At 38.2% G+C, this 27,234-nt stretch overlaps 1 protein-coding gene across 5 annotated transcripts in view; it reads left to right on the top strand.

The window, feature by feature from the left end:
• rbfox3b (RNA binding fox-1 homolog 3b) overlaps window positions 1-27,234 on the top strand; it is a 210,836-nt gene that overhangs the window by 87,858 nt on the left and 95,744 nt on the right. The window contains exon 1 of one of the 5 annotated variants that reach the window (XM_077202263.1): window positions 16,011-16,239. The exons of the other annotated variants lie outside the window; for them this stretch is intronic. Coding sequence (XP_077058378.1) covers window positions 16,123-16,239 — 117 coding nt within the window. The 5' untranslated portion in view covers window positions 16,011-16,122. Of the gene's footprint in view, window positions 1-16,010; window positions 16,240-27,234 lie in introns of those variants that run through there. 5 annotated transcript variants of the gene reach the window in all.

The following is a 27,234-nucleotide window of genomic DNA, read 5'->3' as shown; positions in this document are numbered from 1 at the left end:
CTATCTATCTATCTATCTATCTATCTATCTATCTATCTATCTATCTATCTATCTATCTATCTATCTATCTATCTATCTATCTATCTATCTATAGTTATCTCTATTTATCTATCTATCTATCTATTTATCTATCTATCTATCTATCTATCTATCATCTCATTCTATCTATCTATCTATCTATCTATCCATCTATCCATCTATCCATCTATCCATCTATCCATCTATCCATCTATCCATCTATCTATAGTTATCTCATTCTATCTATCTATCTGTCTGTCTGTCTGTCTGTCTGTCTGTCTGTCTGTCAATCGTTATCTATATCTATCAGTCTATCTGTCTATCTGTCTATCTATCTATCTATCTATCTATCTATCTATCTATCTATCTATCTATCTATCTATCTATCTATCTATCTATCTATCTATCTATCTATCTATCTATCTATCTATCTATCTATCTGTCTGTCTGTCTGTCTGTCTGTCTGTCTGTCTGTCTGTCTGTCTGTCTGTCTGTCTGTCTGTCTGTCTGTCTGTCTGTCTGTCTGTCTGTCTGTCTGTCTGTCTGTCTGTCTGTCTGTTCGTCCGTCCGTCCGTCTGTCTATCTATCTATCTATCGTTCTATCTATCTATCTATCGTTCTATCTATCTATCTATCGTTCTATCTATCTATCGTTCTATCGTTCTATCTATCGTTCTATCGTTCATCAATCACGAAAAGCGTTTTCCACATCAGAGCGTTTCGTGTTTGAATATGTGAACGAGATTCCTGGTCAATCCGGAGTGATTCCCAGAGGATGCGACCCAAAAACACTCCTCATCTGTTTTAAACATTAGAAACATCAGCCAGATTCCAGCAATAGTTTGAGGCGCCGGGGTTAAACACCATTAATTATCTGTATTTTTAACATATGGCTTGTTGTGTGTAATTTTCCCCTGCAGGATGTGAGTGGAATGAGATTAGAGGATGATTGTGTTTTGACCACATCTCCGCTCCCACACCTGCCTCATATTGATTAACCACTAACAGCATCTTCTCACTGCGAGATTTTCATACACACGTCCACCGAGAGCAACGGCTGCTCAGGGGAAATCACATTCTGAGAGCGTCGACTTGTGTGCAGAAATTCACCTCTGCGATCGCACCTGCCGTCATTAGATTCTCGTGCATATGGCGAACCGGACCAATCTATACACACACACACACACACACACACACACACACACACACACACACACACACACACACACACACACACACACACACACACACACACACACACACACACACACACACACACAGAGAAAGAGAGTCTAATGTCTGTCAGCCGCCACAGCGCTAACAATATGACTCACCATTGAGTTTGATCTTCATGCGTTACACGCCATCTTGGTGTGGGGCCATTAACTGCGAGACCGGCGCTCCACAGGGACCAATAACATCGACCCGTGTTTGATCCATTGGCACAGATTTACCATAATGTGTTACAGTGATTTTAGCAGCCAAACATTACTTATTTTGGCCAAACAATGTTGAAACTTTGGTGAATGCTCAGAGATGAATGTGCTTAAAGGAGTAGTTCACTTCAGAATTAAAATTTCCTGATAATTTACTCTCCCCAACGTCATCCAAGATGTTCATGTTCATTTCTTTCTTCAGTTGAAAAGAAATTAAGGTTTTTGAGGAAAACGTTCCAGGATTCTCTCCATAATATTCTCTCCAATGGTTTGAAGGTCCTAATTGCAGCTTCAAAGTCTCTACACGATCCCAGCCGAGGAATAAGAGTTTTATCTAGACAAACCATGGCTCATTTTCTAAAAAAAAAAAAAAATCATGTAAGGAATAATTGACGGCAGGCCGTTGAATCATTAGAGTAATAATGCACACCCGAGGTGGTAATGCGGTCAGGACACGAAGCGGGTGTTATTTTTCTAATAATTCAACGTCCGGAGTCGATTATTCCGCTTATACTACAGTTACCACACCTCGAAACATTGTTCAGATGATGTATTTCAAGACGTTTGTCAAGTTTTTGTCATTAAAACGCTCTTGTATGTAGGATTCATTTCTTATGCGTCTAATCCCTTGCCTCCGTTGCTAATTCCAAAACGTCATTTTAGAGTTAGTAACAGAGGTTTGAGTCACTGACAGCAGACTAATGATGGGACACACTAAGACTGACTGAAACATTCAAGACTGACTTTTACCATCGCCTGTCGATGGATGCAGTTATTAATGCAGTTATTAAAGCAGTTATTAGAGCGAGAGGGAGAGAGAGAGAGAGAGAGAGAGAGAGAGAGAGAGAGAGAGAGAGAGAGTGAGAGAGAGAGAGATGTTGCAATAATGAGACAGAAAAGCATGGGCGTCAGTGTTGTTATTTATTCAATTCGTTTTAATTTTTTCATTATTTTTTTTCTATTATTGACAGTAGTCTAGCCTAATAAATGAAACACAAAGCCCTTTTAACAAGTAGGCCTATCAATAATTATTTTTTTGTTATATTATCTGCAATAATTACGGAAACCCGTGCATTAGGACTATCAATTTATTTATATATTCAGTTTAATTGTCTATTGAGTATAGACTATATACTTTATTTATTCAAATTAAACTGCATGTTTCCATTAATTGTGAAATTAGACATTGAAAATTGCAGATCAAGCGCATGGATGCCTGCATGTCTTTTCTGGTTATGAATTGTATCCTATTGCCCGTTATTACAGTTGACTACGCGTAGTGATATGGAGCTGTAATGCGGTCAAGACCTGCCTGGAACTACTTTAGCCGTACGTTTCCCTGAAAATAATTTCACACCTTAGAACGTTCGTCAACCAATCAGATTCAAGCTTTCAACGACCCTGTAGTATAAATACTTTTTAACCACAAATGCTCATCTTGCACTAGCTCTGCGATTACGTAATAAAGTGGACAGGTCACGTGTGACGTAGGCGAAAATATTGACCTAGTGTTTACAAAGCGAACGTGCAAAGACTAAGTCAAACGGCATTTACCAAAGAAATAAAAAAATAAAAAGGTAAAACAATGATGACAGACTATTTTGGAGTTGTAGGGGTAAACCCTAACGCTCAAAATAATTGGGTAGGACAAACTTAAATTAAACTAATTAGTTCAGTCAAATTAACTTTTATGAGTATTTAGCACTTTCTTTTTCTTTCAAGTTCACAGGACGGATATATTTTAAGTAAACCGAATTGTTTAATTGTTTTGAGTTTTATGAAAGGATTTCTTTTAATTTACGCTAACTAACTTTAACTCGGCTGGGATTTCTATTTCCCAGCATGCTTTGCCCAAGGCATTTGAAACGGAGAGTAAACGCTACAATTAAGTGTAATATAATGTGTTTTTTTGTCCAAGATTAATGTTAATTGGGAGATTTAGTAGTGATTAATATGGTGACAAGTGGTGCATGCGGCTTGCTTTGAGAACAAGTATGTTAAAAGCTTTATATGCTGCAAATGATGCATAGTTTTTTTGACAAATTAGCAAGTTGGCATTAATGAACTAGCTTGTTATAGCTAGCAAAGTTTATACTAATAAAAATATTCACATTGAGGTTACATGAAAATTTGATTTTAAATGTATGGATTAGTGTACTTAAACATTTAAAGTTAAGAACAAGTAAAATGTATGAGTACACAATTATACAAAAGTAAACTTGAATTTCTTAACTTAAACATTTTGAAGTAATTGATTGCCTTACATTTTTTGAGTTTTGCCAACTTATTCGGGTTTACAGAACACGTGTGACCTTTCAACGTGATTGCGTGAAGACATTAAAGACATGAACATCTTGGATGACGTTGGGGAGAGTAAATTATCAGGAAATTTTAATTCTGAAGTGATCTACTCGTTTAACTTGTAGTTTTGTTTGAATAAATGCACATTTCGGCCTTTTGAACATCAGCGATTTTTGATCGGTCCTCTTTAAACCGAGTGTGAGTGTGAGGGTCTGGTGTCAAATGAATGATGTCATATGTGAGCCTCGTCCAGCATCCCAGCCTCGTGTTTTCCTTCAAAAGCGTTTGACCATTAAGGGTCGTAAAGCTGTTTAATTTGCTTTATACAGTCACGCCGGGGGCCAGTAAAGCCCTGTGGTGATGCGCTGACTGTGTGTGTGTGTGAGAGAGGGCTGTAAAATGTGAGCACAGAGTGACATTAGTGTTATGGGATATTGACCAATTTTTGGAGAGTTTATGGTGCTAATCAAGGGCCGCGTCCGAGGCCGAGATGGATGTGTGTGTTGAGAGCAGAAAGTCACGGTGGGAGTGTGTTATATTTTTACTGAGAGACTGAGAAGACTCACTTCATGTTGTGTTTTTTACACCGTGAATTTTGAGTCTTTATAAAGACGTCCCGCGCTGATGAAGCTGTCCGCGTATATTTGAGTGCTTTAATAAACGAGACGTGGCGTGTCACGTCCCTGAAGAGCTTCTCAAACTACAGTAGATGCGGATGATATTTAAAACGTCTTCACACTTTCTTACACAGTCATTCGTTGGTGGAGTGTTTAGTTGAAGGGAACGTGAGATTTACAGATACTGAGCGAGATCCCGCAGATTCACTTTTTGGCTGTTTTCTCAAAAGTTCCTGGTCAAATTCAAGAGTAGTGGAAGTAGTTTTGGAGTTAAATCGAACTAGGGATACGCATCATATCCAGAGTCCTGGCTTTGACTCATTACAGCACGATAGTTATGAACAGTTATGGAAAATAAAACTATATGAAGTAAGTAATATATAAAAACAAAGGGTTGGGAAGTTTCTAGTCCAGTTTCTAGTCTATTTATACACACACACACACACACACACACACACACACACACACACACACACACACACACACACACACACACACACACACACATACACATACACATACACATACACACACACACACATACATACATCATAAGTGTTGTTGTGTCTCTGATGGAGAACTTTGTGTTGGTTTTTGCGTGATACTAATGATGGTGCGTGATGATATTCAGATCTTTGCAGGCTGTTTTTGCACTCAGATCCACAAAGACAAAAACATTTCAACCGGAAGAAGGAGAGAAAGTGTGTGTGTGTGTATGTGTGTGTGTGTGTGTGTGTGTGTTTCCCCTGAATCACTTTGCCATTTCCACTCAAATCTTCACTTGCCCTGAATGTTCCTCTTGGCTGCGTCTCTCCAGCACAATACGGCTCTATTTAAACCAGTCATTTGGTTTTTTCTTGTTGCACATTAAATTTTAACGTTTCGTACCCATAAGGAGGAAACAACGTCTAAAAATAGTGCCTGGCATTAGCTTGTGAGGTTAAAGCGTGAGATGCAGGACTGGATGTTGTGTGTGTGTGAATATAAAGTTCTTTCTGGAGTCTAAGAGTCTGTTGGACAGAGGGCTTGACATGATCATGTGATGGACACGGTATTGACACTTTGGACAGTAATTCATCACAATATACTGTACATCTCTGACAGTGTACTATGAAGAAGCATGAGTATCTCTTAAACAGGAATCTATCTATCTATCTATCTATCTATCTATCTATCTATCTATCTATCTATCTATCTATCTATCTATCTATCTATCTATCTATCTATCTATCTATCTATCTATCTATCTATCTACTGTATTTATCTATCTATCTATCTATCTATCTATCTATCTATCTATCTATCGTTCTATCTATCATTCTATATATCATTCTATCGATCTATTGTTCTATCTATCGTTTTATCTATCTATCGTTCTATCTATCGTTATATCTATCGTTTTATCTATCGTTCTGTCTATCATTCTATCTATCTATCTATCTATCTATCTATCTATCTATCTATCTATCTATCTATCTATCTATCTATCTATCTATCTATCTATCTATCTATCGTACTATCTATCCATCTATCCATCTATCTATGTATCTATCGTTCGATCTATCTATCTATGTAGCCATCTATCTATATATCTATAGATCTTTCTAACTATCATTCTATCTATCTATTTTTTTTTCATGATGTATCTTTCTATCTATATATCCTCCCATATTATATAAATAACCGTCTTAAAACAAATGTTTCTGTGAAGCATCTAATGTGCCGGAGAGTTTTGTGCAGTTCTCTGTGTTTGTGTGTCATTTTGAGGAAATCTGCAGTTGTTTTCTTTGACTTTTCTTGCACTTTATACAGCAGATCACAGCAGATGTCTCGTCTTCCTGCTCAACCATGAACAAACACTCTGAGTGACTGTAGTTTTACACACACACACACACACACACACACACACACACACACACACACACACACACACACACACACACACACACACACACACACACAGACACACACACACACACACACACACACACACACACACACACACACACACACACACACACACACACACACACACACACACACACACACACACACACACACAGACTCAGTGAGGGAATGTATGTTGGGCTCATTCAGTGTCCTAATGGAGAGAGAACGAGATGATATAGAGGGTATATAGTTTCGGTTGTGTAGTGATGTGTCTCAGGGTGTGTCTGAGAGCAGATGGATGAGAAACCATCTGCTGAAAACACACACACACACACACACACACAAATCAATGTTAATGAGCACATACCATAGACTTGCATTGCTTATATATGAAGCTAAATATAACGACTTCAGACTTCAATAGCTGAAGTGAAGCTAAATATAATGACTCCAAACTAAAATACAACTAAAATAAAACTATAGTATTTATTTATGAATCTTAAATGTAAATGTTCTCAAATTGAGGTTTTGTCTGATTCAGCTAAATTTTTTTAACCCAAAGTATGACCACATGATCCTGCGAGACTATCCCTCATGATTTATTTTGAAACCTTCACATTTTCATGGTTTTTGCTTACTAAACGTTCACACAAATTGACAGTTACATGCTTTTAACATTTGAGTTAGACACAAAGAGGCTGTACTTGACACAGATGTTCATTAACAGCTGTCAAAATCAATGATGCTGCTACATTGTCAATATAATATTCTGAATTAAAATAAAACTAGTAAAGCTGGTCTTCACTACCCTATCCAGAACGTCAAGTCCATGACCGTATTGAAGAAACAGCTGAAAAGTAATCAGTTGAATTCCTCATTTGTAAGTCGCCTCGGATAAAAGCATCTGCTAAATGAATAAATGTAAACGTTAAGCTACTAGTCAAACGATTGGACACGTTTACTCATTATTTATTACTATATTATTATATTACATTTTAGATCAGGTATTCTTTTGTCAGGTGAACCACCTGACATATTTTCTTGAAGTACCCCATGGTATTTTAAGTCAATATTTCAATAATTTAACAATGCGCTCACATATTCACAGTTCTCTGATGTCACATGATATGCTATGCTTATTTAGATTTTATTACTTTTTTCATATTTTTTTATATAAAATTTCTTATTTTATTTATTTGAACCCCCAGGAAACCCTTTACATTTTTTTGTAGAAGTTTTGTAAAGAAATGGATAGTGAAAGAAACGTATATGTAAACAACACATTTATATTTGTCCGCACAACTTATTTGAAGCATTTAAGAAGAAGCCTTTAGATAAAACATTTTTTGTACAAGTTTTGTAAAGAAACATATATGTAAACAACACATTTATATTTGTCTGCACAACCCATTTGAAACATATATATTTAGAGTCTAATCAAAATAAAGTAATTTGACATGATCTTGAAAAACATTTAACTAAATACAGAGTTTTAGACTTATCATTTTCAGATTTTAAATATAAAATGGTCACACATATGGCTTTAGCTGCAGTGCATTTCTAGATTCCTCCAGGGCCAACTTCAATTTTATTTTTATGAAGATGTTTCATAAAAGTAAATTTCTAATAACTTTACAAAACTTTGAAGCTATTTAAACATTTTTTTTTCATTATGACAATAATTATTTCTACATTTACAATAAACTACTAGGTGTCAGCTTTCAAATGAGATCATACTTGTGCTTTTAGTGCAAAGGGTTTATGAACTGTATCTGTTTAAGTTTGGGTATGCCATTTCTGGGGATTTTTCAAAAGTGGCCTTGAAGGTTAACAGGTTAAGCAGAAGCCTTTAGATCAAAAGTTTTTTTTGTAAAAGTTTTGTAAATAAATGTATACATAAACACGACATTTATATTTGTCTACATAACTCATTTGAAACAGTTACTAAATATCACCATACTTTCCCCAGTTTATTAATCACAGTACATTAAGACAAACTTGTTTTGTATTACAAGTTTTTCTGAGATGTTCTATAAAGGTTCAAATTAGGCATTATCTTAAAATCACTCTTTAAATCAGAAAATACTGCCAACAGCCAGAAAAAAAACATGCTTTTAGGAATAAAGTCACCTTTATATAGGAATAGGAATAAAACTGTAAAGTTTGGTGTATATAAGTGATGCTGAAGTAGAGAAAAAACAACAACTTTAAAGAAATGTATTGTATTTAAAATCTACAGACCCAAATAGATAAAACATGGTCTAAAAAAATAAACACTTAAATGTGTACTTTGCATGCTTTCTTTCCACTAGACTGGAAGAAGACATTGAAGCAAAACTGACCAAAATCTTGCCTTAAACACACAATGATAATGCTGAGAGATGCTGAACAGTTTGATGCATTTTTAGACATAATAAAATAAAAATAGCACAAATTATTTATTTGTTTTTATTTCAATAATTTACTTTTTTGGAATTTAGTTTGGTTTATATTTCATTCAAATCCACTGTTTCATACTGCCTATTACATGCAAACGCACATCCTGTCAAATCAGCCAATAGAATCACTGCTGTCCAAGATCTGACAGGTGATTGAGAGGGTTTCATGTGTAAACCAACCCCATTGTACAGTTTCAGATGCTGCAACATGAAGATCTTTAGTTTTTAGTTTAGTTTTTAACTTGCATTAACACATTTTAGCTTATTAAAGACGCCATGAAACCAAAAAGTGGAGTATTCTTATATCTTTTTGGGGAATATTGCAGTATTTATTATAAATTTATTATAATTCATTATTTATGTTCCTCACAATCTTCCCCGTAAACTTCCCAACCCTCTTCTTTTCTCTGATGACGAGGGCGGGGCAACCTGTCAATCACATGAGATCAGCCAATAGCAAACCACAACCATCCAATCAATTCACCACAGCCCAAATCAAGCCCCCCTCCAACTTTTGTTCTTGTTTTTTAAAAATATACATATATATTATTAACAAAAAATGTGTTACAAATAACAAACAGTATACAAAAAACAAAATGCAACGCACTTAATGTAATGTCATGTAATGTAACACACAGTTGCACACTTAATTTAGTTCTAAAGACATTGAAACATTTACAAAAAAACTGCTTTTTGCTTCATAGAAAATCAAATTGAGACATTTGTTCTTGTTCCAGAAGCCGTTTCACTCGGATATACGTAACTGTTGAGAAGAAAAAAAACAGTGCAACGTCCGTTTCGTGCTGACTTTAAACTGTTGTTAAAGCAGTGGTTTTGGTCTTAGATGTGTACCCTCTCTGTTAACATCCCTGACAGGCGAGTGTGTGGTCATGTGATCGCATGAGGGTGAGATGCCGCAGTTGTGCAGCTCAAATGAAGTGTAACACATCAGTGTCGCAGACAAATCTGCTGCTGAACGGACAGATACACACACACACACACACACACACACACACACACACACACACACACACACACACACACACACACACACACACACACACACACACACACACACACACTGAGAGAGACAGCGTCGCAGTGATGTAATTTGTAGTGAAATCACATTAGTGTGTGTATGTGTGTGTGATGGGCCCCTTACACAGAACATCTGTTACTGACACACACCGTTTGATTGATGCCTCCGCTTATGTGTGAGTGGATGTAAACAGGTAACAGTCTTTAAAAAGAAAATCTGCACATGAATAACATAATAATCAAGGTTATTATTGCTATCCATCCGGGATTTTGTCTCGATTTGGCTGTTAAAATACTTATACATCTCAGTTTAATGTGCAGACTGTATAGAATATTTGTTTGTGATCGAGTTTCATGCCCTTAGATATACAGTATTGCACTGATAAAAACTTCAACAAGCTGAACAATAGATATGTATTTCCTGAAGGGAACATCAGTGTTTGTTAGATTGAATAGTGATGTTTTGTGTTTTAGTTTTGAATGAGACGATTATGCGCTCAGTGTGCATGTTGTTGTTGTTGTTGTTGTAGACAGGAATGAATGCTTAAGGGCACTTACTAGGCGTCAGAGAGCACTGTGAATCTATTGATTGTAATGGTGCATGAAGCATCTAGAGAGTGTACTGTAAGTGACACGCTCTGTCGTGAGCAGAAGTTGAGCACGTTTGAGGTGCTTGTTGACAGACAGGTCTAGTTGTGTGATTGATTTCATTCTGAAGCGACTCTTTACACACTCTTGAAACTGATCTTACGTGTTCTTCTCCATCCAACACTAACATGCAGTAGTTTGTGGTCAGTAAGATGCTTTATTGCTTGTGAAAAAAAGGCTTTTCTGCTCGCCTGTCACGGTTGTGGTGTAGATGAAGACAGGCTGAGGCAAAAAAGCTCCAATTCAAAGATTTACTCAAAAGCAACAACAAACAGGTACAGGCAGGCAGAGGGTACACTCACAAAACACTCTAACTTTACATAGACGAGAACCGACCAAGACAGACTGAACAGAAGAAACTAAATACAGAGACAATGAACCATAATGATGTGAAGACAGGTGACACAGATGATGATAACGAGGAACAGGCTGGTAAGTGAGGGAGTGAGTTCAGGTGTGGAGACAAGGAGGATTCTGGGAAGTGTAGTGCAGACAAGGACAGACAGGTGCAGACGAGGACTGTGACATTACTCCCCCCTCCCGGTTGGCGTGACCCCACGCCTTAAAACAGGGGTGGGAGGGTGGGCATCCTGGAGTCTGTAACGGGAAGGCGGACCGGGTGCAGGAGGATGGACTCCAGGATGGACCAGGCGGCCATGGCGGAGCAGGACGTGGGCGTGGCCATGGCGGAGCAGGACGTGGGCGTGGCCATGGCGGAGCAGGACGTGGGCGTGGCCAGGGCGGAGCAGGACGTGGGCGTCCAGGGTGGAACGGTCGGACCCTCGGGCATCCCGGGCGGTGCGGACCCTTCGGGCGGCCATGGCGGTGCGGACCCTTCGGGCGGCCATGGCGGTGCGGACCCTTCGGGCGGCCATGGCGGTGCGGACCCTTCGGGCGGCCATGGCGGTGCGGACCCTTCGGGCGGCCATGGCGGTGCGGACCCTTCGGGCGGCCATGGCGGTGCGGACCCTTCGGGCGGCCATGGCGGTGAGGACCCTTCGGGCGGCCATGGCGGTGAGGACCCTTCGGGCGGCCATGGCGGTGAGGACCCTTCGGGCGGCCATGGCGGTGAGGACCCTTCGGGCGGCCGTGGGTCCTTGGGCGCCCACGGCGAGGGCCTATGGCCCCCCCCAAAAAAATTAATGGGGAGAGTGACAGAGTCATTACAAGTCTCTGGGCTGGACGGAACCAGTGGTGAAGGCTCAGAAGGGCTGGACGGGACCAGCGGTGAAGGCTCTGTGCTGGACGGGACCAGCGGTGAAGGCTCTGTGCTGGACGGGACCAGCGGTGAAGGCTCTGTGCTGGACGGGACCAGCGGTGAAGGCTCTGTGCTGGACGGGACCAGCGGTGAAGGCTCTGTGCTGGACGGGACCAGCGGTGAAGGCTCTGTGCTGGACGGGACCAGCGGTGAAGGCTCTGTGCTGGACGGGACCAGCGGTGAAGGCTCTGTGCTGGACGGGACCAGCGGTGAAGGCTCTGTGCTGGACGGGACCAGCGGTGAAGGCTCTGTGCTGGACGGGACCAGCGGTGAAGGCTCTGTGCTGGACGGGACCAGCGGTGAAGGCTCTGTGCTGGACGGGACCAGCGGTGAAGGCTCTGTGCTGGACGGGACCAGCGGTGAAGGCTCTGTGCTGGACGGGACCAGCGGTGAAGGCTCTGTGCTGGACGGGACCAGCGGTGAAGGCTCTGTGCTGGACGGGACCAGCGGTGAAGAGGACTTCGAGCAAGGTTCATGGGCTGTGACGAATGTGTGTGCTGCCCACACACACAAAACAGCCATGGATCTCACAAGGAGCACTGCCTCCTCCAGAGTTGGCTGGACGGTCTCTGGCTGGACGGTCTCTGGCTGGACGGTCTCTGGCTGGACGGTCTCTGGCTGGACGGTCTCTGGCTGGACGGTCTCTGGCTGGACGGTCTCTGGCTGGACGGTCTCTGGCTGGACGGTCTCTGGCTGGACGGTCTCTGGCTGGACGGTCTCTGGCTGGACGGTCTCTGGCTGGACGGTCTCTGGCTGGACGGTCTCTGGCTGGACGGTCTCTGGCTGGACGGTCTCTGGCGGAAGAAGCTCAGGAAGGTCGTCAAAAAGCTCAGACTCAGGCTCGGCAGAACATGACTCAGGGCCCACAGTGAGGGAGGATCCACAAACCCACAAGGTGTGGTCGATGAACTCGACAAAAGGGAGATGAAGATCTCCCAACAGCAGCATCTGGGCGAGTAGATCGTCTATCCCACTCCAGAATTGCTGCTTGAGAGATTCCTCATCTCTACTCACGTCCTGATACAGGTTGATATAGACCTCCACATACTCCTCCAGTGATCGCCCATCCTGGGAAATCCAGTGATCTGCCTTCTTGCCAACCCTCCTTTTCCTCATGGTCGGTTCTTCTGTCACGGTTGTGGTGTAGATGAAGACAGGCTGAGGCAAAAAAGCTCCAATTCAAAGATTTACTCAAAAGCAACAACAAACAGGTACAGGCAGGCAGAGGGTACACTCACAAAACACTCTAACTTTACATAGACGAGAACCGACCAAGACAGACTGAACAGAAGAAACTAAATACAGAGACAAATGAACCATAATGATGTGAAGACAGGTGACACAGATGATGATAACGAGGAACAGGCTGGTAAGTGAGGGAGTGAGTTCAGGTGTGGAGACAAGGAGGATTCTGGGAAGTGTAGTGCAGACAAGGACAGACAGGTGCAGACGAGGACTGTGACATCGCCATTCATTTGATAAAGTAAAACGGTAATATTGTGAAATATTAATACAAATCAAAATGTTTTCTATGTGAATGTATGTTAAAATGTAATTTATTCTTGTGATCAAAGCTGAATTTTCAGCATCATTACTCCAGTTTTGTCACATGCTCCTTCAGAAATCATTCTAATATGATGATTTGATGCTCAAGAAACATTTATTATTATCCTCATGTTGAAAATAGTTGTGCTGATTCATATTTTTGTGGAAACCGTGATGAATATAAAGTTCAAATGAACAGCATTTATTTGAAATAGGACTCTTTTGTAACATTATAAATGTCTTTACCGTCATTTAAAAAAAAAGAAGATCAATTAAAGTCTTTGCTGAATAAAAGCATTATTTTTTTTTGTACTGATCCCAAAACTTTTGAATGGTAGTCTAAAGTAACACCATCTTTGCAGCATCAAAAATAAATGACCAAACAGAAGTCTGTATGCAAAATTATAATGATATTTGAATGAATATTTTACTCAGTCGCTTTGGTGCATTTCTCAGATCAGAAACGAATTGTTCAACCTCCACATCATCACATCATAAAAGCAGTTTCTCATTCTTTTGAACAAGTTGCGATTGCTTTGGTACATTCATGCGATTGATTATGTACAATTGTCTGCGGTTTCCTGCATTATCAGTTGCTAATGCCATGTTGCTCAAAATGTATTAAATAGTTCTCTGTGCAATAGTCTTTACCCCTCAAAACATCTAGTCATTAGTTCATCGTATAAGTCATTAAATGCAAAATGTTTAATCTAGTTGTCATAAACTGTCAAGCATATTTTCTACACATGTCTATTAGACTTTTTGTAAATGTGCCATGAATTGAAGACTTGTGCGGGTGAACCTTGACTTTCACTAATGAAGAGAATGTGGATCAAACAATGAGAAAGCAGTTCTCTGAAATAGCTCAACGTCGCGTCTCGATTGGCAAGCATATATACAGCGCTGCATGCAAAAGCAAAGTTCAGCCTATCCTGTGTTTGCCTTGTTGTATTTTCGCCTTTGTGCCCCCATTTCTTTTCTATATCACCATAATATTGTACTTTTTTTTTTTTTTGGTCAGACCACTAGTAAAAGTGTAACTGTAAATCCTATCCAGTCTCTTTCAATCAATAACTCACGTACAGTGTGCAAATTTGTACTTTTGAAATGGCATACAGAAACGGCGCAGCTTTGTACATTTCAATACAGTAACTCCAAACTGTTGCCATAGTTTACATCAGGTAATATTAACAGAGTGCAGTGTTTTATTGACAACATGACTAAGCATTTTGACTATCTTGTTTTGAACAATGACACAAACACTTTTCATTTTGATGGCACTGAATTGTTCATTGACATAAATACTTAGTTTTGAGAGACGAACTAAAGATTTTGAGTAAGTTGAAGTAAAGATTTTGAGTAAGTTGAAGTAAAGATTTTGAGTAAGTTGAAGTAAAGATTTTGAGTAAGTTGAAGTAAAGATTTTGAGTAAGTTGAAGTAAAGATTTTGAGTAAGTTACAGTCTTTTGCGGGTAATCCAGCGTGTGGTGCTGTTTGTACGAACTGTTTTGAGAATGCACATACTTATTTGCAAATATTAAGGATGATTTGAGAAATGCACCAAAGCAACTGAGAAAAACTTTAACAGTGTAAAGGCCTGTTCACACCAAAATCGATACATTTTAAAGATTACCATAACGATAACTATATTAGCGTCCACACCAACTCACGATATCGTTCTGTTTATTCTAAGCGCGCGCTGCAGTTTTGTCGTCTGCCGCTTTAAATGCTTGAGTTCTTTAAAGCAGAATGGTTTCTGATTGACTGTCAATGGTTTTATCGTTCATCAGCTGGGGAAAAAAATCGTTCTGAAAGTGATTCAATTGATATTGTTTCTCTTTGCTGTTATATTTGTGCTGTGGACTCTACTATTATTTCATATTGAGAACGATTTTTAGATCTATATTTATCTTTAAAGTTATCGTCCTTGGTGTGAACGGGCCTTAAATCAATTAGAGATTATATATTAAACTTGTTTTTATATATAAAGCTTATTAATTGCAAAAAAAAATTGCACTCCTGAAGCTAAATCTTGAAAATATTGTAAAATTCATGTAAAGCTTTCAGTTGAGACACATTGATTCGAAAAACAATGGCAGAAGTGACCTTCCTTCGGTGACAAGGTCACTACACATCCTTAACATGATATTCATCATTTAGCTGATGCGTCAATGCAAAACAACTAAAAAAAATCATAGATGAAGTAAAAATGTGCACTCTTACAAACTGAGGTTCTTTATTGTTGTCTTTAACATCAGTGGAATCTTCCATTCCACAAACGGTTCTTTATGGTGGAAAAACGATTCTTTAAATCATAAAAAATGTTCCTCACACTAAGAAAAAAAAGGTTCTTTTAAGAACTGATCACTGAAAGGTTCTTTAGAGAACCAAAAATGGTTCTTCAATGACATCACTGTGAAAACACCCCTTTTGTAACCTTTATTTTTTAAGAGTGTATTTAACGTATGTATTTTTTTTAGATGTTTTGCATCGAAGCAAAATGATGAATGTCATGTTAAGGATGTGTAGTGACTATAATTAGCTTTAAAAGCAGCAGAAGTCGTAGCGCGTGTGCGTGTGTGTGTGTGTGTGTGTGTCTGTCCTTGAGTGTGATTTCAGGGGTCTTTGTGAGTGTTGGGCTCTAAAGGGGGTCGTGGGCAATTAAAGCACACACGCAGCGCTGCTATACGATCACACACACACACACACACACACACACACACACACACACACACACACACACACACACACACACACACACACTGCTCTCATGCACCTCCCACCTCCGCATGTGGATGTTTAAGTGATCTTTATTGTGTGCAGAGTAAACAGAGAGCGAGCGAGGGAAGCCGTGCTCATCCAGCAGGAGCGAGAGACACACAGATAGAGACACAGAGAGAGCCGTGTGTGTGTGTGTGCCTGTCAGTGGTTAAATGTGGAAATCTTCATCTTTGAGCTCCATGGCAAACTCTGCATGCGTGCTTCTGTCCGGGTCCGGGCTGATGCCTCATTCCCTGCACGCTCCTCCCGCGTTCCTCTACTTATCCGAGGTAAGGATGCTCCCGCTGCCTTCGCTTTTATACACTCCTTTCTCGTGTTTCATTCCTGCGCGAGTGAATGAACATGCGCTTTTTTTGATCCTGACCTCTGACCCCTTCTCTGTTTGGGGTCAACGCTCCGCTTTTTATTCCACTTTTCCATGCTTTTATTCCACGTCCGCTCTGTCGTTTAGACTCAGTTTACTTTCTTACATGGTCATTTTGTTACTGGTTGTTTGTATCTAGTGTTGTAGTTTAGTATCAGTTTGGAATTTCATTGTGAATTCTTTCTGGGAATGTTTTACAATCACAAAACGGAAACTGTTTTGAGATGCGCTGACACAATTCTGTCATTCATTTTAGGTCATAATTAGCAGACTTATGCAGATTTTTATGGAATATTTTGCAGATACTCATGAATTATTCAGGAATTTCCGTGACTTTTCCTTGTTAAATTACTAAACACTGTTTTTAATTAACTTAAATTACTTTGTAGAATAAGTCATTAGATTCTTCACTGGATGTTAAAGTCAGCGGGTTTTGTTTTTGAAGATTGTATTAAAGATGCATTATGCTTTAGTGACCATATAAATATAACATTTGCTTTTTATTTTTTATTTTTGATATCTGTAGTTTTTCCCCTGAATATCAGGTGAAAACCAGTCGATATTGGGTGCAAATAATATCAATGCTACTATTTTTCTACTCTAAAAATAAATTGTAATATCTAATTTATATATCTTATTTATATATCTGCTATAGATATCTAAATTATATATCTATAGCAGTTTGACATTTTATTGTTCATATAAATTTGGTGTGTGTATCTAGTATTGCAGATTGTTGTTTGACATTAGATTGTGTGTCATTTGTGTTTTCATTTATAGATACAACTTACATATATTTGACATGCACATTCATTTTAATAATATTAATTTTATCTCCTCATCACCAATATTAGCAAATGCAGATGCTCTCATGAATTATTCAGGAGCTGCTTGTGTTACATCACTTGATCAATGTTCTTAATTAACTTTGTTGAATTAGTCATTAGATTAGTGCACATGTCTTTTACATTTTTTTTGGCAATGCTTGAAATATCGGTTTCTATAAATCCATATCAACCGATATAAACATTTACATTTTAAATCATCAATATCGGTCTTAATTCACTGATGTTTTAAGTAGATAATGGTCTTTTTTAAGTGTTACAATTATTTATCTTTTATGCTTTATATTATAATATTTTAATATTTAATTTTACAGATTTGCATGGAAAATTGTAGATTAGAGCTTCAGTATAATACTTTTTTTTTTAAAAATCATGCAAATCTATAGATTTATGATATTTAAATAATATAACTTAAAAATAATTATCAGTATCAAAATGTTTTATTTTTATTAGCATTTCTTGATATATCGATTTCTTTCTACATATAGGTATTTTATTAACAATGCTTGAGATATCGGTTTCTACATATCTGTATTTTATTAACAATCCTTGATATATCGGTTTCTACATATCAGTATTTTATTAGCAATGCTTGAAATATCGGTTTCTACATATCTGTATTTTATTAACAATCCTTGATATATCGGTTTCTACATATCGGTATTTTATTAGCAATGCTTGAGATATCGGTTTCTTTCTACATATAAGTATTTTATTAGCAAATGCTTGTTATATCGGTTTCTACATATCAGTATTTTATTAGCAATGTTTGTTATATCGGTTTCTATATATCAGTATTTTATGTGCTATGCTTGACATTCTTCATATCTATATTTTATTAGCAATGCTTGATATATCGGTTTCTACATATCTGTATTTTATTAGCAATGCTTGAAATATTGGTTTCTACATATCTGAATTTTATTAACAATGCTTGAGATATCGGTTTCTACATATAAATTTTTTATTAGCTTTGTTTAATATCCTACATATCTATATTGTATTAGCAATGCTTGATTATATCGGTTTCTGCATATCGGTATTCTATTAGCTATGTTTGATATATTGGCTTCTACATATCAGTATTTTGTTAGCAATGCTTGGTATATTGGTTTCTACATATCCTTATCTTCCAATAAAAGCATTTCAATTTTAAATTGTCAAAATTGGTCTGAATTCGCTGATGTTTTAATTATATAATGGACTTTTCTGTACTGGGATTCATAAGTATTCAAGTCACCCTGTAGTCAATAATTTCATCCATTACAACTCATCATTGATCATCAAAATGACATATTTAAAGTTTTTTTCCCTTTAAAAAAGAATGTAGCTCTTCACACTTGCCTCATTTAGTATTCGCGGCTCTATGAATATGCAAAAGAGCCCCGCCTCCACTCACTCACTCACTCCAGCTCAGAGATCCACTCGTTGACGATCACACGTTGATCTGATTGGTTACAAGGTAGTTTGTGACGTCAGAAACACCAGCGATTTCAAACCGTGTTTTTGAGACTGTCTTTGATTCACTGCAGTTTTAAGGAGAAAATAGGAGTAAATATGAATTTACACATGGTTTGTCTTAAAGCATATTAAAAACACCACATAGACATATAAACAACATTAAAATCTTGATTTAGATTTAGTATGAACAATATCTAAAACATCATGCAAAACAGTATAGATTTATGAAATTATGTTTTTACCAGCCAACATTTTGACACTAGTGCATGTTTCATTGCGCATGTATGTGATTTCTGCTTTAGTGATACGGTACAGAGACACAAGAGAGCGATAAATGAGATGAGTGCTTTCTTCCTGCTTTTAAATCACTCGGAGAAAGCAGGAGAAGCGTCTCCTCCCCCATCTGTCCACACACACACACACACACACACACACACACACATGCGATGCTGGCACATGGTCGGCTTGCGTCGAGTCGCCCTGTGAAGAATCCAGGGCAAACGATCCTCCTGAGAGCGAGACATATTATTCATGAGGCTGCGTGTTTATGAGCGAGTGTGTTTGTGCGCTTAATTGATTTCATATTCAAACACATGGCCCTGTTTGGTGCAGTATGTACAGCTGAATTATTGATACAGTTCACGAATGTGACGCGACTGTAACGCAGACAGAAATGCGGGAATGAAATGAGACGTGCAGTTCTATGGGAATGGGATAATTGGTGAAGTGGATGTTACGGAACAATCCGTCACTTTATTTGTCTTGTGTTGGAGTGAACTATATCAGCGCTTCCAGACAGCTGGTGAAGTGTGTAAAGCTCAGCGAATCTTAAACTGATTCTTGCATTACAGGAACAGGTTGTTGAGGAGGATTTGGGTTTGAGAAATGTGATTTTGCTTCTGTTTCCTCTGTTGGTGATCGATTATTGCTGAAGTAGTGACTTGTGACTCGATGGCAATCGAACATCTCTCTCTTTAAGTACTATAAGGAAATCTGAATACTTCAAGTGAATTGATTCATTTAGACACTTCATTTTTATTTGACCAGTCAAAAAAATGATTCATTTGAGTCACCATTCAATGGGGTTCCCTTTTAAGTCTAGTTTTATTTTGAAGCACATTCAATATTTAGTTTGTGTGCAGCGGGTGAAGTCAAGTCAAGTCACCTTTAATTATATGCAACTTTTTACAATACAGATTTGTTTCAAAGCAGCTTTACAGAGATAACAGGAAAATAATGTTGTAATATATTGTTAAATATGAAAAAAAAAATTCCCCAACTAAGCAAACCAAAAGCCAATGGCGACAAAGGCGAAGCAATGCGAAAAAGGCGACTTCTTAAATGGAGGTCTTCTTAATTGAAGATAATTTCTGTGCTGACTGACTCGTTACGTGTGTGTCTTAAAGGTACAGTAGCACAAATAGACACTTTTAGAAGGAAAGGGTCTGTATGGAATATTAAAGGGTTTTGTCATGCGCATCATATTTAGAACCTTTTAGGGATTCCATCTTGGGATCATTTTATTAATTTAGTTTTAATTAATTACTTTTGTTTTAATTTTATGAGTTAAACAGCTCATAAACATACTTAATCACTAGAAAAAAAATGAAGTAACCTGTTAAACATGAAAGTATTATGCAATCATTTAAGAGATTTCTCCTTATATAGAATCTTTTTGACATGAAAGGCCAGATTTACTAACAGCTTGTGTCAGCGCTAACCCTCTGTTGGCATTAAACTACTGTCAGGATTTACTAAAGACAAACAGTGAAAATTTTGCTCTGAAAATGCGTGGAATTTTGCTCTGAAAATGCGTGGACAGGGTTATTTTTGCGGCTGACCTCATTGCATATGCATTAGTAGGAGTTTCCCTTTCAAACGCAACATTTTTGGAAGGAGAGTATTTAAATGAATCACACAAGGTGATTTACTAAGGTTTGCGCTCGGCAATTTACTGGTATTTGTGCCATTATTTACCGCCCCAAAAAAAGCATGTCTTAAACCAGACGCTAATTTGCGCTGCTCTTGGGAGATTGTGTTGGTCATTATGGAAATGATCCGACTGCGTCTGTGTTCTTTCATTTGTGTGTCATCAGTAGATCACACACAGAACTTTCCACTCCCATCGGCGCTTTTATGAGATTAACTCTCATGATAATTTGCCCAAAGGGCCTGTGTCCACCAAAGCGTTTTTTCACACGGCTGGCGTATTTTTCCAATTGTTTCCAATGGAGCGCCATGTTTTTCAAACACAAGGAGCGTAATGATGCGCTGAGCGTCTTTTTCACGCTGAAGCGTTGATCGGTCGCCCAGACTTGAAGAATGTTCTAAACACACTTTTTTACCCAGCCGTCCAATCACAGTGGAGGAGGGGCGGGACAAATACCACAGCGACCAACTGTCACATTCTGCTTGTACAACGTCAACAGAACAAGCATAATAACAGAAACAGCAGAGAAACAAACTATCTGTGAAATTAGGTTAAAAACGCTTTGGTGGACACACGGCCTAAGCGTGTTTTACAATTTAATCAAGAACCCAGAGCTATATATAGACTCCATGGAACCTTTTTTTCTACAAGTGTGTTGAAAACAATCAATCTCTCTCTCTCTCTCTCTCTCTCTCTCTCTCTCTCTCTCTCTCTCTCTCTCTCTCTCTCTCTCTCTCTCTCTCTCTTCTCTGTGGGTTTGTGGTCTGTAGATCTGTCCGGTTAGAGACACTCTGCTGTTGTTGAACTACATCGGCTGGTTCTGCGTCTGCCTGGTTCTGCATCACTGACCGAATCAAATGAAACAGAGCTTGAAATAGATTCCTCTCCTTCTCTCTCTCTCTCTCTCTCTCTCTCTCTCTCTCTCTCTCTCTCTCTCTCTCTCTCTCTCTCTCTCTCTCTCTCTCTCTCTCTCTCTCTCTCTCTCTCTAACAGCCTGAGAGCACTCGTGAACATGCTGGCATTCGTTGCAAAAAACTTTTTTTTAGTACAAATGATATTATCTGCTTTATAATTTGTACTCTTCATTTGTAACATGAGTGTGAATGTGAGCATGTGTCAGTATGTCTCAAAACCTGATGATCATGTTCTCCAGAAAAAGTTGAGATGTACATGAGGCTCATAATAAATATATATACTTATTAACTATCTTTTCTAGATTTCTAGGTGACCAATTAAATGCAAGTAAATTGATCATGTGACTCTTTGTACATGATGCTCATATATTTATGCATCAGAAAACAGTTTCAACTACATTTGAACCAGGATGCTTTAGTTGGTCACAGTAAATCCTCTTACAGGCTGCTATTGTTTAACACAAAGGCCTAATTTATCTATGCTGCCGCTTCATTGCTGTAAATTGTGTGTGTGTGTGTGTGTGTGTGTGTGTCAGTGTAATACTCATTCTCTCTCTATAATAAATTCCTCCACACTCTTACAGTCTTTTCTCTGTCGGTCTGTCTGCTGATTACCGTCACTGCTGCTCCTCTAATTAACTGTGTGTGTGTGTGTGTGTGTGTGTGTGTGTGTGTGTGTGTGTGTGTGTGTGTGTGTGCGCGTGTGTGTGTTTGTGTGTGAGACACAAGCAGCTAGAAAATCACTTTGTAAATCGCAGGCTGTTCCAGCAGGTTCTTCTGATGCGCTTACATTTTAAGGGTGAAAATCCAATCTCACGAGCTTGTGTGTTTTTTATACAAATGTGTGTGAGTGTCTAGTTTGTGTTTGTGTGTGTGTGCATATGTGAGTGTGTGTGTGTGGTTTACATAGAGTTGTTTCCTATGGTTTTTACTCACTATAGAAAATGCTTGCCTTTCTTATTTACAAGTAAAATATGTAAATATACATAATGAACATATTTCACTTTTTATTATTCATTTATGAATGTATTAATTTGAACATTTTAAAAGTCAAACAAATAAACAATGACGTAAATTAAGTAAAAATGCAATTTTATAATGATTTTCTTTTACTTTTTATCATTTAATTGTTTAATTATTTATTATTAATTATAGATTTTGACAATTTTACTTATTTATTGGAATTTATACATTTATTTGTTTGCCATTTATCTAAACCAATTGATAGCTTAATGACATAGTAACCCCTGTAAAGCGCAGCTGTGTGTGTGTGTGTGAGTGTGTGTGTGTGTGTGTGTGTGTGTGTGTGTGTGTGTGTGTGTGTGTGTGTGTGTGTGTGTGTGTGTGTGTGTGTGTGAGAACTGATGTCCATCAGAGAGACCGAGAGCAGTGTCCCGTCACGTCTCCATAACGTTTTTTTTCCAAACGTCTCTTTACGGGTCAGGGGAACTTCTGAAGAGTGTGTCTCTCTCTCTCTCTCTCTCTCTCTCTCTCTCTCTCTCTCTCTCTCGGTGTGTTTCTCATCTCTTCGGACAGTTTAGGGCTGAATTACGCTGACAGAAAACGGGAAATGATAGACAGGCGTGAGACGCGTGTGCTCATAAATCGCGTGTCTTTCGAGGTGATTTATGAGACGTGTGTGAAGACAGTCTTCACCTCCTCGAGCCCTTCACCGCTTTATTAATGATCGCGTGAGCGCCTTGTCTTGCGTTCTGAAGTTTAATTTCATTTCCATCAGATGCGGACAGCAATGTCTTTAAACGCTCATCCTTTACATCGCTGCTAAAGAAGCATCATTCACTCTGAAATCACAGATTCAACAAAATCTCATCAATATCTGCGCGTTCCCCGGCCATCTCAGGACACACCACTACTCGCACTCAACTGAGTGACTGTGTAAAGTCCACTGGAAACCTCTGCTTACTAGGGCTGGGGTAAACGATTATTAACTAAACGATTAGTTGGGCGATTATTTTATCGATTAGTCGACTAATCTAACGACTAATTGGACGATTAATATAAAGATTATTTTTCTGCTGCTCGATTAATAAAAAAACTATGCATCTCAAATAAATACTAACTAGCGTACTGAATCATGATACTATAAGCTGGCTAACGTTAGTATAATGTTATGTATTTGAACACCGTCATTAGAGCTCTATAACCGCCAAACACGTGTTATTAAAATATTTTTTACAAACATTTTTTATCATAGAGAATGTTTAAATATTAATATCAGCTTACGAGGGAAACGTAGGCGGAGTTAGTGGTGCTTCGGAGGCTGCTACTGCTGGAGATGATTCGGGAGAGGTCTGTGCCCCTTTACCGATCAGAGCACGCACTGACACGGAGTAAAGCCTTGTTTAAACTCGACGCGTCCGCACGAGCGCGAAGGTGCGCGGCAAAAATGACGCGTTGGGTGCGCAAGACCGGCAAGACCCCATTTCGCTTGGCTGTGTGCACAGCTTCTTTTGTAACAGCGCGCGCGGCGCCGCATCCGAGGATGAACGACTTCAAGCCGAATCTGCCCGAGCATGTTCGTCTCACCGCACCGGCACCCAGTTTGCGCGTCTAAATTGCAAAGTTTATTTTTGTTAAGGTTTTTTTTATTGTGTGTGATTCATTTAATGGAAAGGACATTCACTTCTAGTTGTCTTCGTCCTCCATTCTGCAATGTTTCAGTCTCCCACGTGTGGTGGCGAGCTCTACCGCCGGAAACGGTGCAATAAATAAATAAATAAAGAAGTGTCGACGCAAATATATGGCGTCGACGTAATTTTGACGTCGAAGCGTCGACGTCATCGACGCGCCGCCACAGCACTACTGCTTACATCATCTGACTGACGTGTGAAGTGACCAGTCACAGTGCAGTCACCAGTCAAAGAATTGAAGGATAATGTTTGCTGGATGCTTGGTTTAGAAGAGCTGATTGTGTACGGTTGATTTATTGGAAATATATTCTCACAGTGAGGTGGTAATGTGATCACGAATCATGAACAAATGACCCTTAATGCACATTGTAAGTGAAGCACAATCTGAACACGGGTCATTTTTAAATGGATTTGGGTTCATTTTTTTTTTTATCTCAAATCAAACCAAATGTGAAACGTTTCCTCGTGACGTGATGCTGAGGCATTATTATCCTGTCATGTTCATGTCTTGTGCATTAAAACACGTAGTCCATATATTTGTATTAGGCTATAGTTTGTTTTATTATTTATTAATGATTTATGTGTTTTTTATCGTAATAAAAAGAAAGTATTTAGTAATATTTTATTATTACTTATGATGTTATTGTTTATTATTTTGTTATATCAGACATAATATATATATATATATATATATATATATATATATATTCTGTTTTGTTTTTGTCTCATGTTTGTACATATTCAACAAATATGATCTTAATTATCCATAAATAATTGATTAAATATTATATCGATAATATTGTAAATATTGTAATGCAATTTTTGTTTTAATTATTTATAATATATATTTTCAATATGCATTTAGTAACATTTTCTGTTTAGAGTTGTTTATAATATTGTATTATTGTATTATCTATTACTTTTAGATATGTTATTGTTATATTTTCATGTATTTTATTGTAATATTTTTTTAAGTTTGTACAATTTTATTGTTTAGTAATATTTTAGATTATATTATTGTTTGTGATATTTTGTATATTACGGTTTTTATTATTTTATTTATAATAATTGAGTGTTTAAGTACTATTTAATTTTTGTTAATAATTTTTTATTGTTTGTAAATATAAATTAATGTTAATTTTGTGAAAAATAAGAATTTACAGTTAAATTGTAAAACAACTTTTTGTTTATATAATTATTATTATTGTATTATATTAAATGTGATCAGTACAGCTTTATTTTGATTATATTGATATAAATTATATTGTATGATTTATTACTGATATAATATTAAATTTGATATAAATCAATTTATTGATATAATTGTTGATATATCGATATTATATTGATATGATTTTTTTATAATAGCTTTGATTTAATTATTTATATTAAATGTATTACCAATCATGTATTATTTATTGAATATTATATTAATATGAATAATACATGAAATTGTGTTAATGTAATGTATTTGTGTTAACTGTAATGAAAAAACAAATTCAGCCTCTGCTATAAGATGATAATAGTGTGTCTGGTAAGTGAACACAGAATAAATCCTGATATACTGAGATCTAGTTAAAGGAACTCTAGGATTTGGAGCTGATCCACAGTTTAACTCGATTACTGAGAGCCGGTTATTGAGTTTCCTGCGAGCATTGAGTTTCCTGCGAGCAGCTCTTCACTCTCTTTCTCTGTGTGTCAGTCCACTGGCTGAAGTCAAACGCGCTCACAGGAAGTGATGCGTCCACGCAACAAAAGGCTTTGTGTTTTACTGCTGAATGCCTTAATGAGGTTTTGCAGTTCTACTGTACATGTGCTGTCAGAGACGAGAACAGCAGGAGACAGGCTTCTGTCAGTCAATGAGTTACTGAGATCAGGTTACCCTTCTTTATCCAGGTGAATGTGTGTCAGCTCCAATAGTTCCTGCGCTGGATATACGTGTGTGTGTGTGTGTGTGTGTGTGTGTGTGTGTGTGTGTGTGTGTGTGTGTGTGTGTGTGTGTGTGTGTGTGTGTGTGTGTGTGTGTGTGTGTGTGTGTGTTGATCCGAACACACACAGCTGATATTATAACGCATTCTCATCCTTTGGCGTCATATGTGACGCCATATGACAAAACAGCGAAATACTACGCACATGGCACCCTTTATCGTCAATATAACACGCACTGTGATGGGTAGGTTTAGGTGTGGGGTAGGGTCTGCGTCTCATATTCACGCTAAAGGATGCCAGTCAACTTTATGATGCCTTGGGTTCGCGTGTTATATTCACGCTAAAGGGTGCCATGTGCGTAGTATTTCGCCGTTTTGTCATATGGCGTCACATATGCCGCCAAAGGATGAGAACGGGCTCGATATTACTACCTTGGTGTTTTTGAAGTCAGTCAATCTTCTTTGTTTCGCTTTTCTCCACCGACTGTATGTTTGCTTTGCTTTTTTACAATACACTCTTAAAAATCAAGGTTCTTTCTTGCCATCCGTTGGCAACCATTGACATGGTTCCGTGAAGAATATTTAACATCCATGGAATCTTTCCATTCCACGAAAGGTTCTTTATACAGTCCTTCCAGAAAAATGCAGAGTTTTTTTGTGATTGTTGCGGGCAAAAATCCTTGATTATGTGGCACGTTTTCTTAAAAAATGCGATGGAATATGCGGGATCTTTATTCAATTTTATGCGATGAAATTGCGGGAACTTGCAAAAATTACGGGAACTTGCAAAAACTGCGGGAACTTGCAAAAACTGCGGGAACTTACAAAAACTGCGGGAACTTGCTGAATTGCGGGAACTCGCAAAAACTGCGTGAACTTGCAAAAACTGCGGGAACTTGAAAAAACTGCGGGAACTTACAAAAACTGCGGGAACTTGCTGAATTGCGGGAACTCGCAAAAACTGTGGGAACTCGCAAAAACTGCAGGAACTCGCAAAAACTGTGGGAACTTGCAAAAATTGCGGGAACTTGCAAAAATTTTGGGAACTTGCAAGAACTGCGGGAACTCGCAAAAATTGCGGGAACTTGCAAAAACTGTGGGAACTTGCAAAAACTGCGGAAACTCATAAAAACTGTGGGAACTCGTAAAAACTGCGGGAACTCGCAAAAAC

The sequence above is a fragment of the Siphateles boraxobius genome, unplaced genomic scaffold, assembly GCF_051911475.1.
Source record: "Siphateles boraxobius isolate OS27281-9 unplaced genomic scaffold, OSU_SipBor_1 49, whole genome shotgun sequence".
In the NCBI taxonomy this organism is placed as follows: Eukaryota; Metazoa; Chordata; class Actinopteri; order Cypriniformes; family Leuciscidae; genus Siphateles; species Siphateles boraxobius.
This window is presented reverse-complemented; position numbering and strand designations above follow the sequence as displayed.